We start from the raw sequence: 23269 nt of genomic DNA on the forward strand, positions 1-23269 counted from the left end.
GACAGCTAGGCGGGAGCGGTCCCGTAAGCGCCTCGAGCTCTGGCAGTCGGCCCCACGCCATTCACGGTCCCGGTCCTGGAGGAGGTCGAGGGACCGATCGTGTGCCCATGTCATCACAGATCGGCGAGTCTCCTGTGGGGCTGCGTGCCCATTCCACTCTGGCCACGGCGGCTACTACTGCCCTGGGTCGAGGAGTCCCCTTGCAGGACATCTGTCCGGCAGCTACGTGGGCCTCGCTGCACACGTTCGCTAGACACTACTGCCTGGAGAGCCAAGTCCGGAGAGATGGCGTTTTCGGCCGTTCTGTTGTCCGGGACTTTCTGGTGTGATCATTGGTTCGCAGACCCTCCACCGGGGTTTGTATTGCTGGGGTATCTATTCTAAGGTAAGGAATCTAACACTAACCTGTTTCTTTCAGATGCACAAGTTACTTACCTTCGGTAACGATATATCTGTAAGAAACAATAGTTAGTGTTAGATTCCTTACCGCCCCACCCATCCTCCCTGTTCTGCGAACCGATATCTAGGGTTAAGGGTCTTCCCTTTGAGGGCCCTAGTTTCAGGGCACCAGTGTCTGTTTTTATCTTGGCTCTGCGTTTCTGGCGCGGAAAAGCTGTGTATAAGAACTGACGTCATTGCGCGAGGGCGGCGTCTAAGTACTCCGACGTCGTCCCGGCGCCAACGACGACGGACGCGGAGCCACAGACGACGCCTACCGACGCGCAGGGGTACTGCTATGCAAAACTTTCCGGATCCAGTCTGACGCCTGGGGATATTCTAAGGTAAAGAATCTAACACTAACTACTGTTTCTTACAGATATATAGTTACCGAAGGGAAGTAACTTGTGCAACGAGGATGAAACAAGTTCGGGAAGAGTCCAATTAATGCAGATCCTGTCCCCCTCAGGGACAGTTTTGAAGCATTGGCAACAAGTGAAGATCAGGTGGATCCACGTGTAAGGAGTAAAGAGAACAGAAAATCTGAAGAGCCCCCCCCACCCCCCCCAAGGAAGATGATGAAGACTCACTGGCAGGTGTCCTTTTGGAGCTAAAAGAAGAAATCAAGAGTTGTTTTGAAGTCTCAGAGGCCAGTCAGGTTGGCATTCAAGCCTCCTTCTCTGAGCTAGCGCAGAAACTTGACTATCTTGCCTCCTGTACCAAAGCGCTGGAAGAAGTTGGAACTATTAGGCAAGATGTTGTAAAAAATGCCACTGGGATCACCTCGGTGGTTAAACAAACCACCAATCTTTAAGGGAGGATGGCGAGAGATTGGAAAATCACTCTGGTAGATAATTTAAGATTTCTGAATATCCCGGAGATCGAGGAAGGAATGGATATAAAGGTCTTTTTTAATTGGCCTTCTGCAAGATACAGTTTTCAAGGACAGAAGGGATATAAACTTAGAATAGGAGATTCAGAGAGAGTTGGTATCTATTTGTGATGGTAAAAAAAATCTGCAGTTAAAAGTATCCAAAAGAAGAGCAGGTTACTTAACTTTGGTAACGCTCTTTCTGGTGGATGCTCTGTTTAACCACAGGTACCTCTTCCTCTATTGGGCTTTGCTCTGTCGCTTCCAGGGAGATGCAAAGTGGACAAGGAGCCATATGGTTCTACCTAATGGCTCGTAGGAGCTACTGCGCTAATCTCCAGGTTCAGTCTGAAGTCAGGGAATTTTCTTAAGGTGAGGAATATGCAGTTATTAAAGATAATGCACAGTGAAGGTAAATAACGTTTTTTTATCCTGCAACTTCTGGCAAAGAAGTATTGTCTCAGCAATAAATCTTTTATGTGTTCGTAGGAAAATGATATGCAGATTCTTTATGGCTGCCTTCTTTGCTTGATAAGCTGAGGAGGCCGTTTGCCCTGAGAGCAGGCCACAATATCTAGCCTAGGATGTTTTCCCCAAGTACCATATGACCAGTTCAGCCCTCTATCAGTATATACAATGTTCCTCAAAGGATTCTTCGATCTCTGCATCTGGATGTAAGGCTTCTGTGAGGAGTGCAAGCCGGTATTCCGCCCCTCTTTGGCTTGGAATGGAAACCTGAACTCTGATGGATGCGTTATCCGGTCAATGAGATAGAGGCAGTGAATTGTGCAGCCTATTCATTGAGCATATGGTGAAGTATACTCTAAACATGTTCAATAAATTGAGAACGTAAAGGGTTTTACAAGACTTCAATTACTATTACTACCTAGGGAGAAGAATCTACCTGAAAGCTTCTGTGTGTGCTTGTTTGCCCTCTAATTCATTTATTCTGTTTGAAAATTGAGGAATATTAAGTGTATAAAGTTATAGTACAGATTGCTGGTCATGCAGTGCTGATAAAGTTTGTTCTGAAATGCTAATTTAATAGCTTCTTGCCAACTTTATATATTTTGTGTATAAGTAGAATTGTCTTTTGTAGGCTCAGGATTCTTATCAGACACCCCAAAACCCTGCTCTGGTACCTCGCCCCAGTGAACTGTACTACAGCAAGATTGGTCCAGCATTGAAAGCAGTGGGACTAAATCTGGATGTCTCACGTCGTGATTGGCCTCTCAGTGTGATGAAGTCTGTACTTGAGGAACTCATGGAAACAACCCCACCAAATCTTCTTGCTAAAGAGCTATGGTGTTCCTGTGCTACCCCTGATGAGTGGTGGCGTGTTACACAGGTATGCGTTGTATGCTGCACAGTTTCTGTAATGCATTTTCAGTACCATAAAGACAGAACATTTGATGTACTCTATTCGGAAGGCCTGTTTGGTTTATAGGTATGTTAACAACCTTTTCAATACGGTTCCTCCTCCTGTCCAGAAAGCATGAATTGCCATAGTTAAATTCACTTCATATCCTTGCTCTACACTTGCGCTTAGCTTGAAATGCTTCAAGCAGTAGTTCTGACTAAATAAATCTTCATACTCAATTCAGGGTGCTTTTATTTAACTTTGTCTTTCCCATGTTTGTTATTACTTGTATTGAAGCCCATGGCGTTCAAGAAATGCAGCTACTGATGGTTAAATATTACTGTTCTACATGTTCCCTGAAAGACGCTGGAACCTAGGTGATTGATCTGAATGTGTATTTTCCGTCTGCTAGCCCTATCTCTAAAATATAATCACTGGTGATATTTTAGCAGTGAAAAAAACAAATGAGGGAGAGAGAGTATCAGGAGTGGATTCATACTCCCTAGTTAAGTCTGTATTAACAAGAAGAATCCACCGTTAGTTTGCAGAAATGTTCCCTACAGTGGTGGGGAGCACTTAGTGTTTCTTAAAATACCCCTCAGACACCAAAAGGACCCTTGGTGTCATGCTTCATCATTGGGGTCTTCGCATCCTTCTACGGGATGCGGCGTGCTAAGACCTACGACTACGCAGGAGCACTTATTACAATGACTATAAGAGATGCATGTGAGGGTTAGATGCGAGTGGGTGGTGGGGTGTTAGTGAGTTTAAAAAGGGCCTGGCTCGTGGGGTTGGTCTAAAAAAAAAAATTAATAGGCCCCCGGGCTGGTACTAGTAAAAATGTGAAGTGCGAGGTGACTATATAGTATTATGTACACCACCTCTTGTGTGCGTCGACATGTTTCGGAGATCAACTCCTTCTTCAGGACAGGGTGCACAAATCCCCACCTTACTCACGTTTCACTATGTAAAAAAGTTGGTGATATTTACAGAAAAATGAAAATGAAATGCAGGCTACAATGTACCTACGGCAAAAAATCCAAAGTAAAATGCTAGTTGCATTACCTGAGGAAAAAGAAAAAGACAAGAAAAGAGCATCAATAATGCCCTCTGCAACTTGTATCTCTCCTGGTGGACTCACCTAGGAAAGAAATATAGTGTGTGTTGTGCTCACTAGACAGTTGTTGTCATTCTATGAGTGAATGTGAACCCTGTAAAAAAAGGAAACCTAGACATGACAAACACACATTTAACAAAAAACACACACTCTATTTCTATGAACCTTGATCTAGTGTGGAATGATCAAGGATTGAATAGAAGGCATACTTGTCTTATCATTATTATAAACCTCATGAGCCTTCTCACGTTAGGGGTGTCGTGCCAGTCTGCAACCTAGAAAAAATGACCGTAATGAGCATGTTGGGCAACTTACATAGTGTCATCTGATCACTTTCAGTTGTATGCCATACTAACAAACTCAGTAGGAGTCGATATCCATGTGTCCCCTTCCGCGGCTCCGCTGGGAATGGTACTCGTGTTCAGGCTTGGGTGTTTTATACAAACGGAGCGAGGTTAATTGCTGCAAATTATCTCTAAAGGGGCTCTAGGGCCGGAAAGCGGTATATGCCCTAATATAGGTGTTCCGGTGATGTGAGGCGGCAGCCCAACTGGTTCCCGGAGTTGTTTGCCCTAAGCGCATGCGCCCGATAAAACCAGGTGGTCTTGGCATGCAAATGGAATGGTATTGGGCCTGTGCGCATGTGCGTAGTGAGATCTGACAGTCTCCTCAGCGGAGCATGTGCGTTTAAGAAAAACAAAGTGGAAACCGCGCATGCGTGAGGGACTGACATTATCCTGATGCATGCGCGGCGGCCGTGTACCTACCCTTGCAAAATTCGAAAGAGGGCTTAGTGATCCCTGTACAAAGGGCGCTTGGTTAATGATGTGAATAGTAGTGTAGGTCACACGTTGAAACTAGCGTCAGTGAAAGATTCGACTGGCACATTCGATGACATGCTAGTCAATCAAAAAAGCGGTGTTTGTAACACGGCTTGGTTTACATTAGGTTACATGAGTAAGGGGGACGGTCTGGTAACAAGGGGAAAATAGGGGGGGGGGAGATCTTATTAATGCAGCGTGAATAAAAAGCTAGGAGATTTACAGAGGGTCATTTTTATCTGGTTCTGTTAATCATAATTGAGTCAGTTGTTCCCACGGGATATCGTCATTTAGGCCAATGACATGGGTTCCCAAACGGAAAACCCAACGTTGTTCTTTTTGGAAGAGACCTTGTTCTGACGGTAGGTGTTCAATGACCGTCCACAGGAGGTCATTGACACAGTGTTGGGCGTTAAGGTAGTGAGTTGCCATCTTGGTTGTGCTCTTCTTGCACCTCACATTGCTCTTGTGCTCGTTCATACGTGTTTCAACTGCCCTGGTGGTCATTCCCACATATTCAAGGCCGCATGGGCAGGTGATCATATAGACCACATTCTTACTGTTGCAGTTGATCGTTTTTCTTTGTTCCCATGTGGTTCCGTTCCTGAATGTGAGTTTTTTGCTCTTCCTTGTGAGATGGCAGCTGCTACAATTCCCACATGGGAAGTGTCCCTGTATCCCATGTAGATTGCGGATTCGGCTGGGGGCGGGTGTGGACTAGTATGTCCTTCAAGTTCATTCCCCGTTTGTGTGCGAACATGGGTTTCTCAAAGTCTAGTGTGCCACATGTCAATATTCTCCAATGTTTATTGATTATCTTGGCGACCTTGTTGGAGTGTGTATTGTATGTTGTGACACATATCACTCTTTTTTACTCTGAATTGGTTGGCACTTTGTCCTCTAAAAGGGCCTCTCTGTTATTGTTTCTTGCCCGTTTCATAGCGCAATTTATTATGCGATCCGGATACTGTCTAACTTGCAGCTTAGCTTTGAGGTCACTAGCCTGTGCCTTGTATTGTGCCACATCCGTACAATTGCGCAGCAAGCGCAAAAATTGGCCACACGGTAGGTTCTCTCATAGGTGTCTGGGATGAAAGCTGTCAAACCTCCGTAAACAGTTTCATGCGGTCGGTTTGAAGTGTGTGGTGGTCTTAAGTATTCCACCTTCTGGATAGATGTTCAGGTCCAAGAACACAAGAGATTCTTTTGACACTGAGCTTGGGAATTTCAAATAGCTGTTTTGGGTGTTTAGCCATATCAAAAAATTGCTCACCGATTGAGTGTCCCCATGCTAGACGACGAATATGTTGTCTATGTATCTCTTCCAAATACAGATATTCTGTCTGAAGGGGTTGTTTGTATTGAGGATTTTGTTGGTCTCTAAGTGGTGGACATAGAGACCAGCTAGGCTCGGAGCAAAAGTACTGCCCATGCTGGTCCCATGACTCTGTAAATAGATAGTACTTTCGTATTGAAAAAAGTTCTTCGTATTGAAAAAGTGCTTCGTCGGGGCTAGAGAGATACATTCCAATACCAACCCCCTTGGTGTCTGGTACTTCCATGGGGTAGTGAATATTACTTCTTTAATAATGGAAAGTGCCTCATCATGAGGCAGGCTCGTATATAGGCTCTCCCCTTTAGAGATAATTGGCAGCAATTAACCTCGCTCCGTTTGTATAAAACTCCCAAGCCTGAACACGAGTACCATTCCCAGCGGAGCCGCGGGAGGGGACACATGGATATCGACTCCTACTGAGTTTGTTAGTATGGCATACAACTGAAAGTGATCAGATGACACTATGTAAGTAGCCCAACATGCTCAATATGGTAATTTTTTCTAGGTTGCAGACTGGCACGACACCCCTAACGTGAGAAGGCTCATGAGGTTTATAATAATCAGACAAGTATGCCTTCTATTCAATCCTTGATCATTCCACACTAGATCAAGGTTCATAGAAATAGAGTGTGTGTTTTTTGTTAAATGTGTGTTTGTCATGTCTGTTTCCTTTTTTACAGGGTTCACATTCACTCATAGAATGACAACAACTGTCTAGTGAGCACAACCCACACTATATTTCTTTCCTAGGTGAGTCCACCAGGAGAGATACAAGTTGCAGAGGGCATTATTGATGCTCTTTTCTTGCCGTTTCTTTTTCTTTTTCCTCAGGTAATGCAACTAGCATTTTACTTTGGATTTTTCGCCGTAGGTACATTGTAGCCTGCATTTCTTTTTCATTTTCACTTTTCTGTAAATATCACCAACTTTTTTACATAGTGAAACATGAGTAAGGTGGGGATTTGTGCACCCTGTCCTGAAGGAGTTGATCTCCGAAACATGTCGACGCACACAAGAGGTGGTGTACATAATACTACATAGTCACCTCGCACTTCACATTTTTACTAGTACCAGCCCGGGGGCCTATTAAAAAAATGTTTAGACCAACCCCACGAGCCAGGCACTTTTTAATCTCACCAACACCCCACCACCCACTCACATCTAACCCTCACACGCACCACGCATAGTCATTGTAATAAGTGCTCCCATAGAGGGGTGGGAAGACCCCAATGATGAAGCATGACACCAAGGGTCCTTTTGGTGTGTGAGGAGTATTTTAAGAAAAACTAAGTGCTCCCCACCACTGTAGGGAACATTTCTGCAAACTAAATGTGGATTTTTCTTGTTTATACAGACATTTTAGCAGTGCCAGAACTACTCAGATGAATGACACCACTCCAGGCAGATCTGATGTAAAAACAAAAATATATAACTTTTACCACCACACGTGCCCTCTGTTTCTTTGTACAGTGCCTACAGTATAGCAGAGTCTGGATAATACTTGCTTAGTTGTTTTCTTTTATGTTTTTTTATAGGCTTTTCTAACCCCAGAATTAATCCAGAGACTATTGATGTTCAAGTGATTTTAGAAGTACAATTGAGGCAAGATATTAAGGCTTCAACCAGGTTTTCAGGAGTGTCAAACAGCCAGGTCCCAAACACACTTTATGGTCTTTCTCCTGTTTATGAGATAGACTTGACCAAGATCAATTGAATACAATGTATTATCATTTTACACTGCCACGTACACCTTAAGGTAATAAATACACTGAATGATACTCTAGACGGATGCAGTTGATCGTGCCGCTTTCATTAAAGAGCAGTTCACGGAGAATGGTTTAGGCTGTCAAACTGAATGTCAAACATCAATGTTAATCCTGTCACCTACTAAATACCCTTGTGTTCGGTAAGGCTGATAGTTCTGCAGAGTCAACTCCCTGAAGCCAGTTTTCGAAAAGAAATACTGAAAGTAATGAGACCACAAGCTTTACGTTTGTGTATTTAAAATCCCTTTTGGTTGGCCTGCTCTGCTGTCTGCTCTAATGTGTGGGCAAGCCAGACCAATGCATTTGTTTTTCTGTATTGTTCAAGTGTTGCCTCAGAAGCCAGCACTTTGCGTCTCACTGTATAAAGATGTGCTGTATTTCAGTCTGTGACTTCTGGAGATGCCAGTGGGACTCTAAACCATAAGCACACTGCCTCAAAAGGTGTAGCACAGATTCACTACTGCATGACTGATTTTGTTGACAATCCTTGTTCTCTTTTGGGAAGCAGAATTTTTTCTCTTTACACCTGCATTTGTCCCGGGTTATTAATACATGAGCTGCAATAAGCAGCAAGATCCTTTTATGCATTGACCTAAGGGGAACCCACAGAGTTTAAAGAAGAATGAGAACGTTAATTTCTGTCTGGATGACAGATTGAACGTGAGGTAGGCATGCTGCTAGAATTCATGCTATGAAATTAATTAGCAGCATTTGTTATGGATTAGTTTGCAGAAAATTTTAAAAATAAGGCTTGAATCATTCTATATGTGTTATTACTGTTTTGTTAATTCACTAGTCCTGTGACTTTTTGTGAGAAAGTGCCCTCTTTCTGCATGGTAGCCCCCACCTTTTGCTGAACTGCTGATGTGCTTTGACTGATTGTGCCCTGGGCTGCCGATCAGGTGCCCAGGGCCTATGTTCTTTCCCTAAACCTGCATTAAAAACAAAACCCAATTGGCATCTCTGGCCACAGGTCAGCCCCTGGTAAATGGTACCACAGGTACCCAGGGCACTGTGACCAGGGAAGACCTCGAAGGGCTGCAGCACCTATTTTGCCACCCTTAGAGGCCCTGTACCATTACACTCACACACTGCCTTTGCAGGCTGCGTGTCTTGGTGCAGAACAAAGTGAAGAGTCAACGTGGTGTGCCATGCCTACAACCCACTGCACTGGCATAGATAAGTCACCCCTCTAGCTGGGTTCCCTATACCAGGGGTGAGGGTACAGGTGCATGAGCCCTGTACCCCTACAGTGTCTAAGTCCACTCTTAGACATTGTACGTGCAGTGCTGCCATTAAGAGTATATGGTGCTGGGAGTTTGTCATTACAAACTCCACAGCACCATAATGGCTGCACTGAAATCTGAGAAGTTTGGTATCAAACTTCTCAGCACATTAAACCCACACTGATGCCAGTGTGGGATTTAATGAAAATGCACACAGAGGGCATCCTAGAGATGCCCCTGAAAAACGACCTATCACTAGTGTCCAGGCTGAGTGGCTGCTTTCAGCTGCCACCACCAGACATGTTTCTGGACTCCTCGGTCGAGAGCCTGCTGCTATCGGGGGCCTGAAACAATGCACATCCTGGGACCAAGATGGGCAGGGTCAACGAATTGGAAGCTTCAAAGGCTTGCCGCCTTTGTGAGCTTCCCCAGGCCACTTTTTGCGTTCAGCAACTGGTCCCCACTGGTTCTGACCCCCACTTTGGCGGGAAAAACAAGGGAGGAAGAGAGGTGTCCCCACCTCTGCCAACTCCACCCCTTACGTGGGGGAGGCGAGGTGCAGCACAATTCAGTCCCCGCCATCTTGTAGATAGGGGGACCCAGCCAACCAGGGAAATGCTTATGCCCCCCTCCCACTGGAGGGTGGCATAATAGGGGGTGTACCCACCCCAGGTAAGGGACCCATTATTCCCATCCTTTTTACCTACCTGTAACGCCCCTATATATAGTATTTGGGGGCACCCCTGAACCTTGCTTCCTCAGACAAGAAACTACAAGAAGAAAAGATGAAGGACCGAACAGCTGTGCCTAAGCTAACAAGAGGAGGATGCCCACTGACTTGGCCCCAGCCCTACCGGCCTGTCCCCACCTCAAACCTGCTCCAGCGAAATCCCGGTGTGACCTGCAGCCAGCAACCTCGATAAACCCAGAGGTCCTGCTTGCCTTAAATCCTAAAGATTCTGTCTCTCGTGAACACCGGATTTGTTCAAATAACAGATTCCAGCTGCGCAAGGATCCGCAAGATTGCACCACTCTGTACTTGACGCCCACGGCCCGAGTTCGAGTGGCCCAACACCAAGAGGAGGTCTTCACGGCGATCTTAATGCGAGATCTGGCGACCCCTGACCTGCCTCAAGCCTCCAGCTGACTCCTGCAGCCTCAAACCGGAAGGTCCCCCCAACCGCGACCAGGAGCTAGTAAGAAGATCCAGTCTAAAAGTCACCCCTGCACCCGACCTTAGGTGGCCCAACCTTTGGTGTTTAACCAACCCCCAACATCTCAACTTACCTCTCCAAGTGGTGGTCGCACCCAGAAGACCTTCAACCCAGAGCCTGCAGTGCATTTGTAAACCGGAGACTCCCCATTGAAAGCTACAGGGCACCCGACGCCAAAACAGCACTTTGCACCCGGCCGCCCCAGTGCCGCTTAGGGTGCATCTTTTGTGCTGTCCTAAACTTTGCCCTGAGCTTAAGTCCAGGAGCTTATCTCCCAGTGGCCTGCTCGTCAGCAGCCACCAACCGGAGGCCCCTTATCCCCCTTTGGATAACATTGGGCCTCAGCACACTGCACCCGGCTGCCCTAGTGCCGGGTGTAACAAGAGTGCATCCTTGACCCTAGGGGACCCCTATGTCTAACCCCAGAACACCAACCCCCACAGCAAAGTACTTACCTTTGAACCGATAACATTATTTCCTCCATATGATAACTTTGACTGTTTTTCTATGAACAGTTTCTAAGTGTGGAGTTGGAAAATCTAAGAAATCCTTTTGCAACTGTACTAAATAACAAAAACGCTTTTACTTGCCTGTTTACAGGAAATGTCCCAGTGTAGTATCCAGGTATACTACACTGTGTAAGAAAAGTAATCTGAAAGTAATGTACTGGTCATTTTACTAAAAAACCTATTTAATGTGTATGTACTGTATTTCCAAAGCATTTCATTTCTCAGTAACAGTACTGTAAATGAAAACAAAGTGCATATACAATTCCAATCCAAACTGTTACAACTGTATATTTACTGCAAAGTATTTATCACTTACCTGTGCCTGGCTTGCTTGGTTCTAGGAAATAAAATAACTAAAAGAACATTGTTATACAAAAACAATTGGCCTGAAGTTCAGTCTTTGAGTGTGTGAAATCATTTGCTGACTGAGTGTGCAACAAATGATTAACACTGTCCTCTGATAACGCCTTACTGCTCGACTACACTACCTCAAATAGAGAGTGAGGTGCTATCTACTTTACCTCTGCCTACCTCTTGTGTTCCACTGGACTCTGTGCACACTATACCTAACTTTGGTATAGTACATACAGAGCCAGCTTCCTACACTTGTTAATGAAATAGCAGGCCTTCAAACATTTATAAATAACCATCAAACTCAACCAAAACACAACCTGCTGCTCAACCTGCTTTCCCTCTCGAGGTTACAATTCCACCTAAACAATGTAAAGAACTACACCATCATTTTGCTAGGTGATTTCATTGTTGCGTAGATTAGAGACAAAAACATTCTCATCAAAAAAGAAAAAAGCTAAAAATGCTTGTTCTTATACAATTTCTCACAACACGCCTTCTTTCCTACTCAAAGAAAAGGTTACCGATCTATTACATTTCCCTCCAATGCTCACAATCCTCCAAATGAGACGGGATGAGTTATCTTGCACTATCATTCAACACCATTCAGTTAGAAATCCAGAATGGTCAATATGAGCCCAAGTGGGTAATAAGAAAGAAAAAAATATTTCTGATGGATTCATCTTCCGACAGATTCCTCACTTTATAAATGATCTCTGAAGGCTTCAGCCACGTCTGGAAAAAGTTTCCCCAGCAATGGCGTGCCAGTCCCGAAAAGAAGACAGACACTGAAGAGAAGCAAGAACAGAAGACCAGCGACTGACTTAACGCGAACCCTGCTGGTCTAACTGCTGTCCTCGACAATTGCTCCAAAGACTACTCCCCCTACAGCTGCCTGTGCCTCCAAAAGCCTGGGAGGGCTTCCAGCCCCCACCCAAGCAAGATTCAAGAACTCCTGTGGAGTAGCGGAGCTGCTCCCCTTCACCCTGCAGGCACCCCAAAAGGCCTGTGAGGGCTCCGAACTGCAAGAACAACACCAGAAAGCACCACTGCACCCGAGCCGCCTAGCCCGAGTCTAAGTGGGTCAGTGGTGGCAGCGTGGTCCCCGGAGCCTACAGATATGAAGCCCACCTTGGATTTGCCAGCTGTGGACTAACCAATGCCCCCTGCAGCATCCTTGTGCAGACCCCCTGTACCGTGAGTGACTCCGGTGACAAGAACCCGATGTCTCAGAACACTTCAACCGGCTGCCCCTAACTGAGAAGAGGACCTAAGGTGTCCTCACATCCCTGAGCATCGTGAGACCTTAGCACTCTTGTTGGTTCCGCTCGACTGGCCTCTCAGTCCCCGCCTGCAGTGACTTTGTGACCAGACTGAGTCCCATTGACCTACACGGGGCACCCAACGCTGTATAGCACCGTTACACTTATGCTGCCCGAGTTGACCTTTTGATGCTGCCTTGGACCCTACCCCATTCTCACCTTAACTCTTGAAGATTGGTCCCTTAAGTCGTTGTGAAGTACCTGTATGCAGTATATGATTTTATTCCATAGGATAACATTCCTGCTTCAGAAATTGCACTGTTGCTTTTTTGAAAACTAAAAACATTTCTATATTGAAAAATACTTACCTGATTTTGACGATCTTGGTGCCAAATATTATATAAATGTGTTATTTATATAAATTGGTGTGGACCTCCTTATTGAGTTGTGTGTACCATTTTTTGATTGTGTGTGTATTGCAGATGTATGTCTAACTCTTCTCTCTGGTAAGTCTAAGGCTGCTCAACCACTCTACCCCCAACGAGAGCACCTAGGGATTGCAAGAGCAAGCCCCTGTCCATTTATAAGGAATACCTGGATTCTATGTCAGGACTGGAGGCGAGGATTATGCCCACGTCAATCTGGGATGGCTACTACAGCTTTTGACAGGCTAAAGCAGGCCTTTTTAGCCACCCAACCGTCCTTCCACCTGTGGCATAATCCTCGCCTCCAGTCCTGACATAGCAAGCCGATTAGCCGAGCCCGGTCCCTCCTAGACACATGAGACTTGACCAGAGTACGTCTCAGTTCGTGCCAGATCTTTATGATCTTCCCGGCCGGGAGGCTGAGAGTGGGGGACTCGAGTCCTTAATAGAATTGAAACTTTCCGTTAAGTTAGCTAGGAAATTTTTCATTCTATGCACAATATAACTCTTTTGGTATACTATCTAAAGAGCAGTTTCCTACACATAATAACAGCTACAAAGCTAAATATATCTGCCAGTTATTTCCTAGTTTAATGGATTTCAAGACATTCTACTTGTGGCTAGGGAAGGGGGCAGGTTAAGATTAAACATTTAGAATTATCTCTTGGCAGAGCAAACCCCTAAAGCTGAGAGATTTGCTGGAATGGAGATTGTTTGTGACCTTTTCAATGCCTGATAAAGTTTATGGTCATACATAGGTTGAGGATTTGAAAGCTGGTAACCTTCTTCCCAGTATTAATACTGATGCTGACTTGTATCTAAATTTACAATATGTGAGAGGCCGCGACACTACACGAGAAGCAACCCTTATACCTCTGTGCATTGGCCCTCATTTACAACTGTAGTACATGAAGCAACTGAACATTGGAATTTACCTTGCCCTCTGTGGAGGTTAAGTCTAACATTTTAACTGAGATTTTGCAGTGGTGTTCCTTAGCGGCAGAGCCCTTGCTTCTGTTCATTGTACCCCTTTTGAATCCGGTCAGGGACAACACTATTTGGAGCCTGGCAGTCCACAGGCAGATTGTCAGTCATCGCAGACTTGCTCTCTGTAATCCCAACTTTTTACCCTTTCACCTGTCATTGGAAAGTCTGCTGGTCCGAAGGCTTTCTTTGAAGAACCAGAATTGTTTCTGTTAGGTGCCTCCTCATAGGGAGTCAAAGAAACTTTATAGGTTCAAAAGCCTTTGCTTCTAGCCCAATGCACTGATAATGGCCACCCTCCTTTTGGACTGATATATTCATGCATTATGTGAATTGACAACATTTTGTTATCTGTGTGCTAGACCACATGAAAAGGGAGTTATAGACTTTGCCAAAGACTGCTTGGATGGATCCAGATAATGCTCGGCTTATGCATAGACTCTGCAGACACCAGTGCTTGATTTATGTGCACAGTTTTTATGCAGTGGTGACACTTTTAGATGTTTTTCATTGGATTATTTGTAGATGTCAAATCTACACCCCTGGACATGCCCTTCATTGCTAAGCAACTTTTCAAGAAAAAAAGCAGGCTCCTCCCTGGAGTGCTTCAAAAACGGGAATGTAAGGTCATGCGTCTTGGGCCTAGCCTTCCTAATGCATCAGTCCAGCTAGTTACACAGGCAATCTAGTGGCTCTTCCAGGGCAGTGCAGTCCTGACAAATACAAACTTCTAAGTGGGCCTTTAGCAGTTATAACTCTCCTTTAGGTGCAGTAGAGAATCTAGATGAATCAGCTGCAGGTGTACTCTCTGTAAGAAGGTGGAATCCTACTGGGCATAGGTACCCCAGGGGCCTACCAGGGTTTGAAGCATGTATTATGCCACCCCTGGGAAGCCTTTCAAAATGGCACCACCGGCCTGCACTTGCAGCCTGGATAAGGTGGTGTAAGCACCCCTTAATTAGATATAGTATACCTATATCTACCTATATAGACACATATTACCCTTTAAGTCATTACTATGGCAGGCCTTGACAATCCTGAAGGCAGAGTGCTTGCTTTTGTGTGAGAGGGTGCCCTAACATGAGCTGAGCCCCTCTGTAGCTTTCGGAATCCCTTCCTTATAGCTGTTCTGTGATATAGCCATAGCAGATACTCTTAAGTGCATTATAATCCTCGTGGTTAATGCTAACTTTGGTATTGCCAAAACATGTCGTGTTTGGTGTCAAACACTTTGGAATTCTTACCCAACCCCTCCCTCCCTCTGCCAGTTCTGGCGGCAGGGGTAGAATTCCACCCTTCTAGAGGGAGAAGACATGTACACGCTTACTGACTCAGTAAATGTTTAAAAGAGCCTCAGCATCACAAAATGGATGCTGCTGCCACAGACACGAGTCTGACCTCCTGCTGCTGGATGAAACTCTGGTAGGGGAGGCCTGGACAATAGGTTTCCTGTCCAGGGAGGTGCCAGCACCGACCCAGACAGGCTTTAGTGTATTGGGGCAGGGTGGGTTGCATTCAGTGAATGCTTTTCAGACACTGCCTGGGGCACACAAGGTGTCGCATGCATTTCCCAGTTCAAATCGGTTGCTGGGGCACTCAGCCCCAGCTCTGGCTCGAAACTGGACAAAGGGGAAGGGGTGTAACCACCCCCTCCCCAGGTCCTCCCATAGGTGGGACCCTAGAGTTAGTCCAACCCCTAAACTTAGTATAAGCATAGGAACCCAGTCACTGAGACTTTAGATTACCCTGGACGAAACTCTGATGCAGAAATCTTGGACCTTCGACATTCCATATCGACTGTAAGACAGAAGAAATCTCCCTTGGGGTCAAGGAGTGACTTCCCTGTTCAAACAGGCACCAAAGAAGCATCTTCCTGGTCTGCATTTTCAAGGCTCCCAACAGATCCCGAAGAATCTGCGACACAGGACACGGACTTCCAGACATCTGAGGCTGACATGAGTCCCCAGCAAAGCTGAGACCCGCAGCTATCGCGAGAGACGTGGGCCCGGAACTCCTGGACATCCTGCACATTTGCTAGTGCATCGGCTTCCCGAGCATTCCCAAAGTTGTGCATTGGGCTACTTGTAGTCCAAGCCCTGAGCACCTATTACCTCGAAGATTGTGGGCCTACACTCCACGAGTGTTCCGTGGGCGTGCTTTCAGAATTTCCGCTCAAGGCGCCTTCCCGATCCCTAGTCTGTTGGCTAGTGGGTCCCCATGAAGGAATCTACTTTGTTTCTAGGGCTTCCCTGGTTGCCCCAGACGTGCCCTGACTCTCCTCCAAAGGGTGAGTCCCTCAGACCTTGCTGGTCTGCACCGAAGCCAATCTTGTCATCTTGCGTGGGTTGCTGTTGCCAAGGCTTGTTGTGTCCAATCCGGATACCGACGCTGCAGCACTCGACATCCGACGTGGGACAGCTCAAATCCAGCTCCTGGTTGTCGTCAACGCCTCCTGGACCTCGTGGCTGAAGAGTCAAGCTTCACCTACTAGACTTGAAAGCACCTGACATCGGCTGGCACATTCTTGTAGCCATCCTGGTCACTGGGTAGTGACGCAGACTCTGTCCCCTCTGCTTTCATGTTCTTCAGATCTCCGATCCACCCTTGGTTTCATCCTTGGATCCATCCGGGGACACTTCACCTGGACGCCTGCAGCACTTCTTTGCAGCTCTCCATTGGAGTCAACGATGAAACCCAACACGAAAAGACACCTATGCACCCGGCTTCCCTTGGTGAGGTAAAACGAGTACTTTGGTGCTCCCGTGGGTCTGGACTCTCGAAATGTCCAGTACTGAAAGGGTTTTACCGTAGTTCACTCCTTAGTGTCCTTATTCTTTAAAATTGTAACTCTAACTTTCTCCATAGAAGTCAATGGTGATTCGCGGCTGTGTTTAGACACTGCACGCGTCCCCGTGGGTCTCCTGCGTCCCTAGCTTGGGTGGTTCCTGGTTGCCCCAGCGGTTCTACAGGCTCTAGGCCTGGTCTGTGTTGAGAGCGGTACTTATACCACTTTCTTAGTATATGGTTTGTGAGGCCCCTAGGGCAAAACGTATACTGTGCTAATTTACTGTGTGCGATTTAAGTTCTTGTATTTTACTTTTGCCACTAGCCTCTTAAAGAGACTAGAGGGGTTGTGTTTAGAATAAATACATATATTTTATATGTATACCTTGTGTGGTGCTCTTTCATTTGATCATTCAAGAGATTATAGACTGGTAAAACAAGCTGCTTTACATTCCTTCAAGACTTAGCCCGAAGGCTGCTCTCCACAGCTACCACTAGGATAGCTTTCTATAAAGGTTGTCTTAAACATACCATCAATAAGGGTCGTTTGGACTGGTGCAAGGTGCCCCCTAGAATAGTGGACATCATATGCCATGCTAACTTCTCACACTCTCCACCATAGTCTGCTGGCTCTTTAGCCTCAGGCAGGTTCTGCTCCCGAGGCCCCCTGAGATCGCCATCCTCATACTCCTCGAACAGACTGAATAAACACAAAAAACATATGGCTTCTTCCAAAATTAAGTCACTCAAGGGGCCTCAGACTCCCACAAGATCTTCATCTTTGCAGCTAGAGTTTGTTATTGTTACACCCTCTGAACTAACTGGCTCTGCTAGCCAATTCGCCCCTGAAGCCGAGCAGGCCCTCGGGCTAAACCCAGTGGCATTTCTTAAGGCCATGTTCAAGATTTTCTTAAGTGTGACAGGCTGCTTGATCGCTTTCGAGCCCCAACAGGTCATACGCCAGCCCTATGTTCATGCCTTTTATGCCAACTTCGGTCCCTTTTGGCGTCAACCCCACCGGAGCTAGCTGGTCCCTCTTTTCACTCCAGTCTAGAAGAACACAGTGCCAATGGTACCACAATCTAGGTCGCTCTGGATGCCATCTCTTCACCCATCTAGAACCCTTCCGGCATCAATAGCAGCTGCCATAGGTTTAGAGCCAATATGCCACATGGAGGAACATAGTTCTTGAAGAGAGGCCTAAAGATTGCCTGAGGATAGATTGCCAGGAATCTTTGCTGTCCTATTGCCATGTCATGCTTGAACTTTTTGGGTCTGATTTAGACCCCTAAACCTTTATAAATCAGAGGAACTGGACCAGGGTTCTGGTAACCCTGATTTTGCTGGCCTTGCAACGGCCAATGGTCTTGATAATGCTGCTGAAATGAAAAAGGAGTTCCATATGGGGCTTATCCCTACTGCGGTTACATCTTTCATGCCGTGGTGAAGAAGGCAGCAGACGTTTTGGAATTACCCCTGTCCCCAGTCGCAACAAAGACTAGTGTCTTTGTAGAGGTACTTCAGGGTTCTGTTCATTTTTCAAAACAACTTCTCCCTTTTTAATGAAGTCTTCCTGGACATGGTCCTGTCGGTATTAAAGAAGCTCACGTCTACGCTGGCAGTAAACAGACTGGTGGCAATACGTTATTGCCCACTCCAGGGGACCCACCAATCCATATCCAGAGAGCCAAATGATTCTGGCTTCCTGCTCCACGGGTCAGATTTCGGGTACTTTACCATCTAGTCCCTCAGAGTTAATCCAAATGCATGGAAGCATGGGGGGAAGAACATTTTCTCATCTGATAGCATTGCTATAAAATCGGTCAGTCACAGGCCTTTTAACCAAATACACTCATGCACCCTGGGGCATGGCTAGGTTGGTGGTCTATACAATGCTCCCGTTTGCTTGATTGATAGGCTTTATTTCGGTATGCAAATACCATAAAAGCAATACAAAAATACAATATATAAAAATGGCATATACAATTTTATACACAATTGATAAAAACAAGTACAAAAATTGACTAGACATATTAAAACAAGGATTAAATTGACACGGAAAGCCTTCTATTGCGAATCAACCAAGCCCATTTCAGGAATTTTGACACAGCACATACAATCACACGGGATGTGTCAGTCTTTAAAATGCGCATTGCCACTATACACTGACGAATGCCCAGCAGTCTACAGAGTGGTTTGAGCCAACGGATCCGTGGCGCACGATAGTCCGGGCATTGAAAAGAAAATGTGGACAACTGATTCTACACAAGTGGGACAGGATGTACAAAAGGGAGAAAGTTGATTAGGGCCCTTCCAGCGGGCGACTACCTCCCCTACTGGTAAAGTCCCCACACGAAACTTAAATTACAGAGTGCGGTCAAGCGGGATGGTAATAATGTCTAGGTAGGGTTCGTATGCCACCACCTCCTTGGTTCTCACAAAGGCTACTGTTGTGTTGCAATGGCGTGAGTCTAGATGTAATTTCGCAGAGACCCAATTCCAGTACAACTTTTTAACAGTAGCCTTAGGTGGGGCAGATTTTGTGGACCATGCGTCAGGTAACCCTATCTCCGTTAGTAGTCTTTTAACGACCCTCAACCATTTGATCCTAGACCACCCTGACATATCCATAACCTCAGACAGAGCCTCCGCGTAAGAGGCCAATTCGGGCACACGCCACAACCTTGCCCAAAGAAGCAGTGGGCGAAGTTGCGCTTGGTCCCCGATAGGTCTACAGCCTAAATCCAATAGCACTGGCACAGTTGGAGTGCTTTGTGGCAAAGCCATCAGGTCTTTTAGAAACTTGTTCTCTGATTTGACAATTGGGTCCAGGTTGCAGATGCCCCACAGCTCTGCCCCCTATAAAGCGGCACTGACTCCTCTCGCTTTGTATATATCCACTACTGGGGCAATGGGTTTGCAGGATGAGGAGCGTTGTTTTTTGAGTAACGCTCCTCCTACCCTTTTGTGGCCCAGTAGCATTTTATAGATGTGTGGATTCCAGGAAGGGAGTCGTTCAGGCGGATACCCAAATAGTCAAATTCAGAGACTCTCTCTAATGGCTCTGAGTTCAAGGTCGGAGGTCTGCCGAGTTTCCTGGGGGGATTCATGACCAGAAACTTGGTTTTGTCTGTGTTAATTACTAGGCCTCTCGATAGACAAAACTCCTGAAAGCTATTTAAAAGACTCTGCAGGCCCATGGGAGACTTTGAAATGAGGAGAGTGTCATCTGCAAAAAGCAGTGTAGGGATCCGTTTGCCCGCCAAGGAGGGAGCATCCGAGGGAGTGCCAAGCAGATGTTCGACCACTCCGTTTACATAAAGCGAAAACAGAGTGGGCGCTAAGACGCATCCTTGTCGGACCCCCCTTCCCACAGGAATTCTTTCTGTTTTTTCACCCTTCGTGCCCCAGCGCACCTGTGCAAAGTTGCCATTGTGAAGTTTTAACAGTAGGGAGAGGATGTAAGACGGCAACCCTAAGTCTAACAGGACCTTCCATAGTTTCTCCCTAGGAACCAGGTCGAAGGCAGTTTTTAAGTCTATAAAAGCCAGGTATAGACTGCCCCCTCCCAACACCACCACCTTCCAGTGGAGAAGAGTTAATCTGAAGGCCTGCTCGATGGTCCCGGTACCAGAACGGAACCCAGCTTGGAGGTCCGACAGAATGTTGTTGTCGTCCATCCATTCGAGCATCCTTCGCAAGATCACCTTCCCCGCCAGTTTTTGGGTGGAGTCAATTAGACTTATTGGCCTGTAGTTGGCAGGGTTGTCCCGACACCCCTTCTTAAATATCGGGACAACCTCTGCCCCCTTCCAGGATTCAGGAATGGGCGCGCCCTCATTGATGGCATTTAACAGTGAGGATACGAGAATCCCCCACTCCTTGGGACTTGCCCGTAAAATATCACCAGGTAACCCATCGGGCCCTGCTGCTTTCAACGGTACCAGGGTTTTAATTACGTCCATCACCTCTCTAATGGTAAAAGGAACAATCTCTAAACCCGTTAAGTATATTCCTGCAAGGGGTGTGTTGTTAGTAGGTGGGTCACTTGCAACATAGAGGGATGAGAAGTGATTGAACCAGCTCTGGGGAGGGATATTGCACGTCATTAATGTACTATCTGGCCTGTCCCTAGATCTCATAAGGGCCCAGAACCCTCTGGCATCCCTGTCCAAACATGTTTTCTTCAGATCCTCCCAGAAGCAATCCTCCCATTCCCTCTTTGCTGCAGTCACAGTCAGTGTGTAGTTTTTCCTTGCCAAACGTATGTCGGTTAAGGACTTGCTCTTCACAGCGCAAATCAAGGAACTTTTCATCTGCATTTTTTTGTGTACCAAGCATAGGGAGTCTGCCTAGGTTTGGGCTTTCCAGCACGAGAAGCCATGTTCGGAAGATGAAAAAGTTCACTCAGAGCCTTAGTGGTGGCACAAAAGAGAGATGTTACTTCCTCTGGATTTAGCGAGGATTCAGCTAACCTGGACTGGGCAGAGGTCAAAAGTGTTGAAATGGATAGGACTTTCTCTTTGTCCATGATAATATTACCCCATTTTAAACGCCTGCCACAATTAGAAGGGTGAAGCTCCTGGTGAGTTAGCTCTAAGGAGGACGCATCTCCTCCCGAATGCTCCGTCCAGAAGGGGCGAAGAGCAAGAGACAGCAGGTTATGGTCGCTCTCTACTGAGGGAAGTACCTCCATGTCCAGTAAGTGGTCCCAGGAGTTAGCATCAAGAAGAATATAGTCTATTCTAGACGTGTGATCCGCCCTATTGTAGGTATGCGCTCCGGTAGGATCCTGAGACGTCCTACCATTCACTGCCCTGAGGTCGAATTCCAAGGTTAGGGAGTAAATTTGGACTGCCACTTGGGACCACCTTCTGATAGGAGGTAAGGTCAAAGCTGGTATACCTCTACTGTTATCGTCCTCAACTGTCCCCAGGGAGTCCTCCAACCCAAGAGGCTCGAACGTGCAGTTGAAGTCACCTGCGACTAGGATGTGGGAACTATCGGGGCCCCCTCTTAACCGGGCTTCTAGCTCGGCAACAATGGGTGACAGTAGACCTCCCTTTGTACCCCTAACATAGATGTAAAAAATATCTAGGGCTAGCCCTCTCTTGGGTCCTGTGAGCGATATACTCAAAAGATCAAGGGAGTCAGTCACGCGCTGGGTAACCTGACAACCAAGCGAAATAGCGACCCATATAAGCAGACCTCCAGAGGGGCGGCCCTTCCCAGAAGGGGAAGGGACTGCTGGCAGGAAGAAGGATGAATATCCTACCTTATGGCATGGTTCCGTACTCCAAGTTTCTTGGAAGATACAGATGAAGAAACCCTCCACCAAGATGTTCCAGTCCGGAACAGCCAACTTCCTCACAATCCCAGCAACATTCCAGCTAAGAATTTTTATGACAGGATCGGCCGTAATTGGCTCGACATGGGGGACACAAGTAGTATCCTGCCCTTCCTCAAGGAATAAACAAGAAGCTCTGCTTCCCCCCTCAGACCCACTGGCAGGACTGTCGCCCTGAGGCTGGGGGCCGCTCTCAGTGGAGATGGACATCCTACTGTTGATGGTAGTCTCCAAGGAGCATGGATCCAACCGTGGGCTAATGCCCGGGGGAGCGAGACCTGTCCCAGGGAGGATATCGTTTCAATAGCCTGCAGTTCTTCCATAAGTCCCCGGCCATGGAATTTGCTGATAAGGCACAAAGAAGGGGTCGAGTCCGGAAATGGGAAGATTGTGATAACAATTTACTTCTGGGGTGATACCAAAATGAATGCCAGCTGGCCTCGGGTAGAAGAAAGTCAAATCGACTACTTCAATGCCAGCACTGCTAGTACCTAAATTCTGCCTAGAAATTAGTTGAGCTACCCTGGGATCCTTGAAATTAACTACCACACAGTCCCCCTCAAAGCGCTTGTGACTACTACCTACCCAACCTACCCTTCTGACACCAAGAATCAGCCCATCAACTTCCCTGGTCAGTGGTCTATTAATCCTTAACCAGTGCATGGTTTTATTTTTTAGCATCTGGAAGGATTCTTGCTGCCCAACCAACAATGGTGGTACATTGGGAAGGATGGCAACAAAGGGGTAGCAGTCTGGGGGCAGGTTCATAGGAGGTATTCTGCGGGGCACTTTAGGAGGAACTGTGTCGGGTAGACTAGAGGGGAGAGGAACGGGGCACGTCAGTGGGGTTTGGGCTAAAGCTGGATTGGATCAGCTCCTTCCTCGACGGAAGAACACAGAGAGTCCGCCTACCACCGTACAAGTCAGAGGCCACTAAAGTCATCTGCGGCGTCCCTCAAGGATCCTCACTGAGCCCCACCCTCTTCAACGTCTACATGAGCCCCCTCGCGGCCATCGCACGCCAACACAACCTCAACATAATCTCCTACGCCGACGACACCCAGCTGATCCTCTCCCTGACCAACGACCCCGCCGCCGCCAGAGCCAACCTGCACGAAGGGATGAGAGAGGTAGCCGAATGGATGACGACCAGCCGCCTGAAACTGAACTCAGACAAGACGGAGGTCCTCATCCTGGGCTCCTCGCCCTCCGCCTGGGACGACTCCTGGTGGCCCCCCGCCCTGGGCACAGCACCCAAACCGACGGACCACGCACGCAACCTGGGATTCATCCTGGACTCCTCCCTCTCCATGACCAGACAAGTCAACGCCGTCTCCTCGTCATGCTTCAACATCCTACGCATGCTACGTAAGATCTTCCGGTGGATCCCCTCCGAGACGAGGAAGACGGTCACCCAGGCCCTCGTCACCAGCCGACTGGACTACGGCAACGCCCTCT

The 23269-nt window shown here is 46.9% G+C and overlaps 1 protein-coding gene across 1 annotated transcript in view; it reads left to right on the forward strand.

Annotated features, from left to right (window-relative positions):
- SMG1 (SMG1 nonsense mediated mRNA decay associated PI3K related kinase) overlaps nucleotides 1–23269 on the forward strand; it is a 1634890-nt gene that overhangs the window by 1092316 nt on the left and 519305 nt on the right. Inside the window, exon 42 of the mRNA XM_078665250.1 lies at nucleotides 2409–2657. Within this exon, the coding sequence (XP_078521376.1) occupies nucleotides 2409–2657 (249 nt within the window). The remainder of the gene's footprint in view (nucleotides 1–2408; nucleotides 2658–23269) is intronic.

Source organism: Lissotriton helveticus, chromosome 10 (assembly GCF_964261635.1).
Source record: "Lissotriton helveticus chromosome 10, aLisHel1.1, whole genome shotgun sequence".
NCBI classification, from domain to species: Eukaryota; Metazoa; Chordata; class Amphibia; order Caudata; family Salamandridae; genus Lissotriton; species Lissotriton helveticus.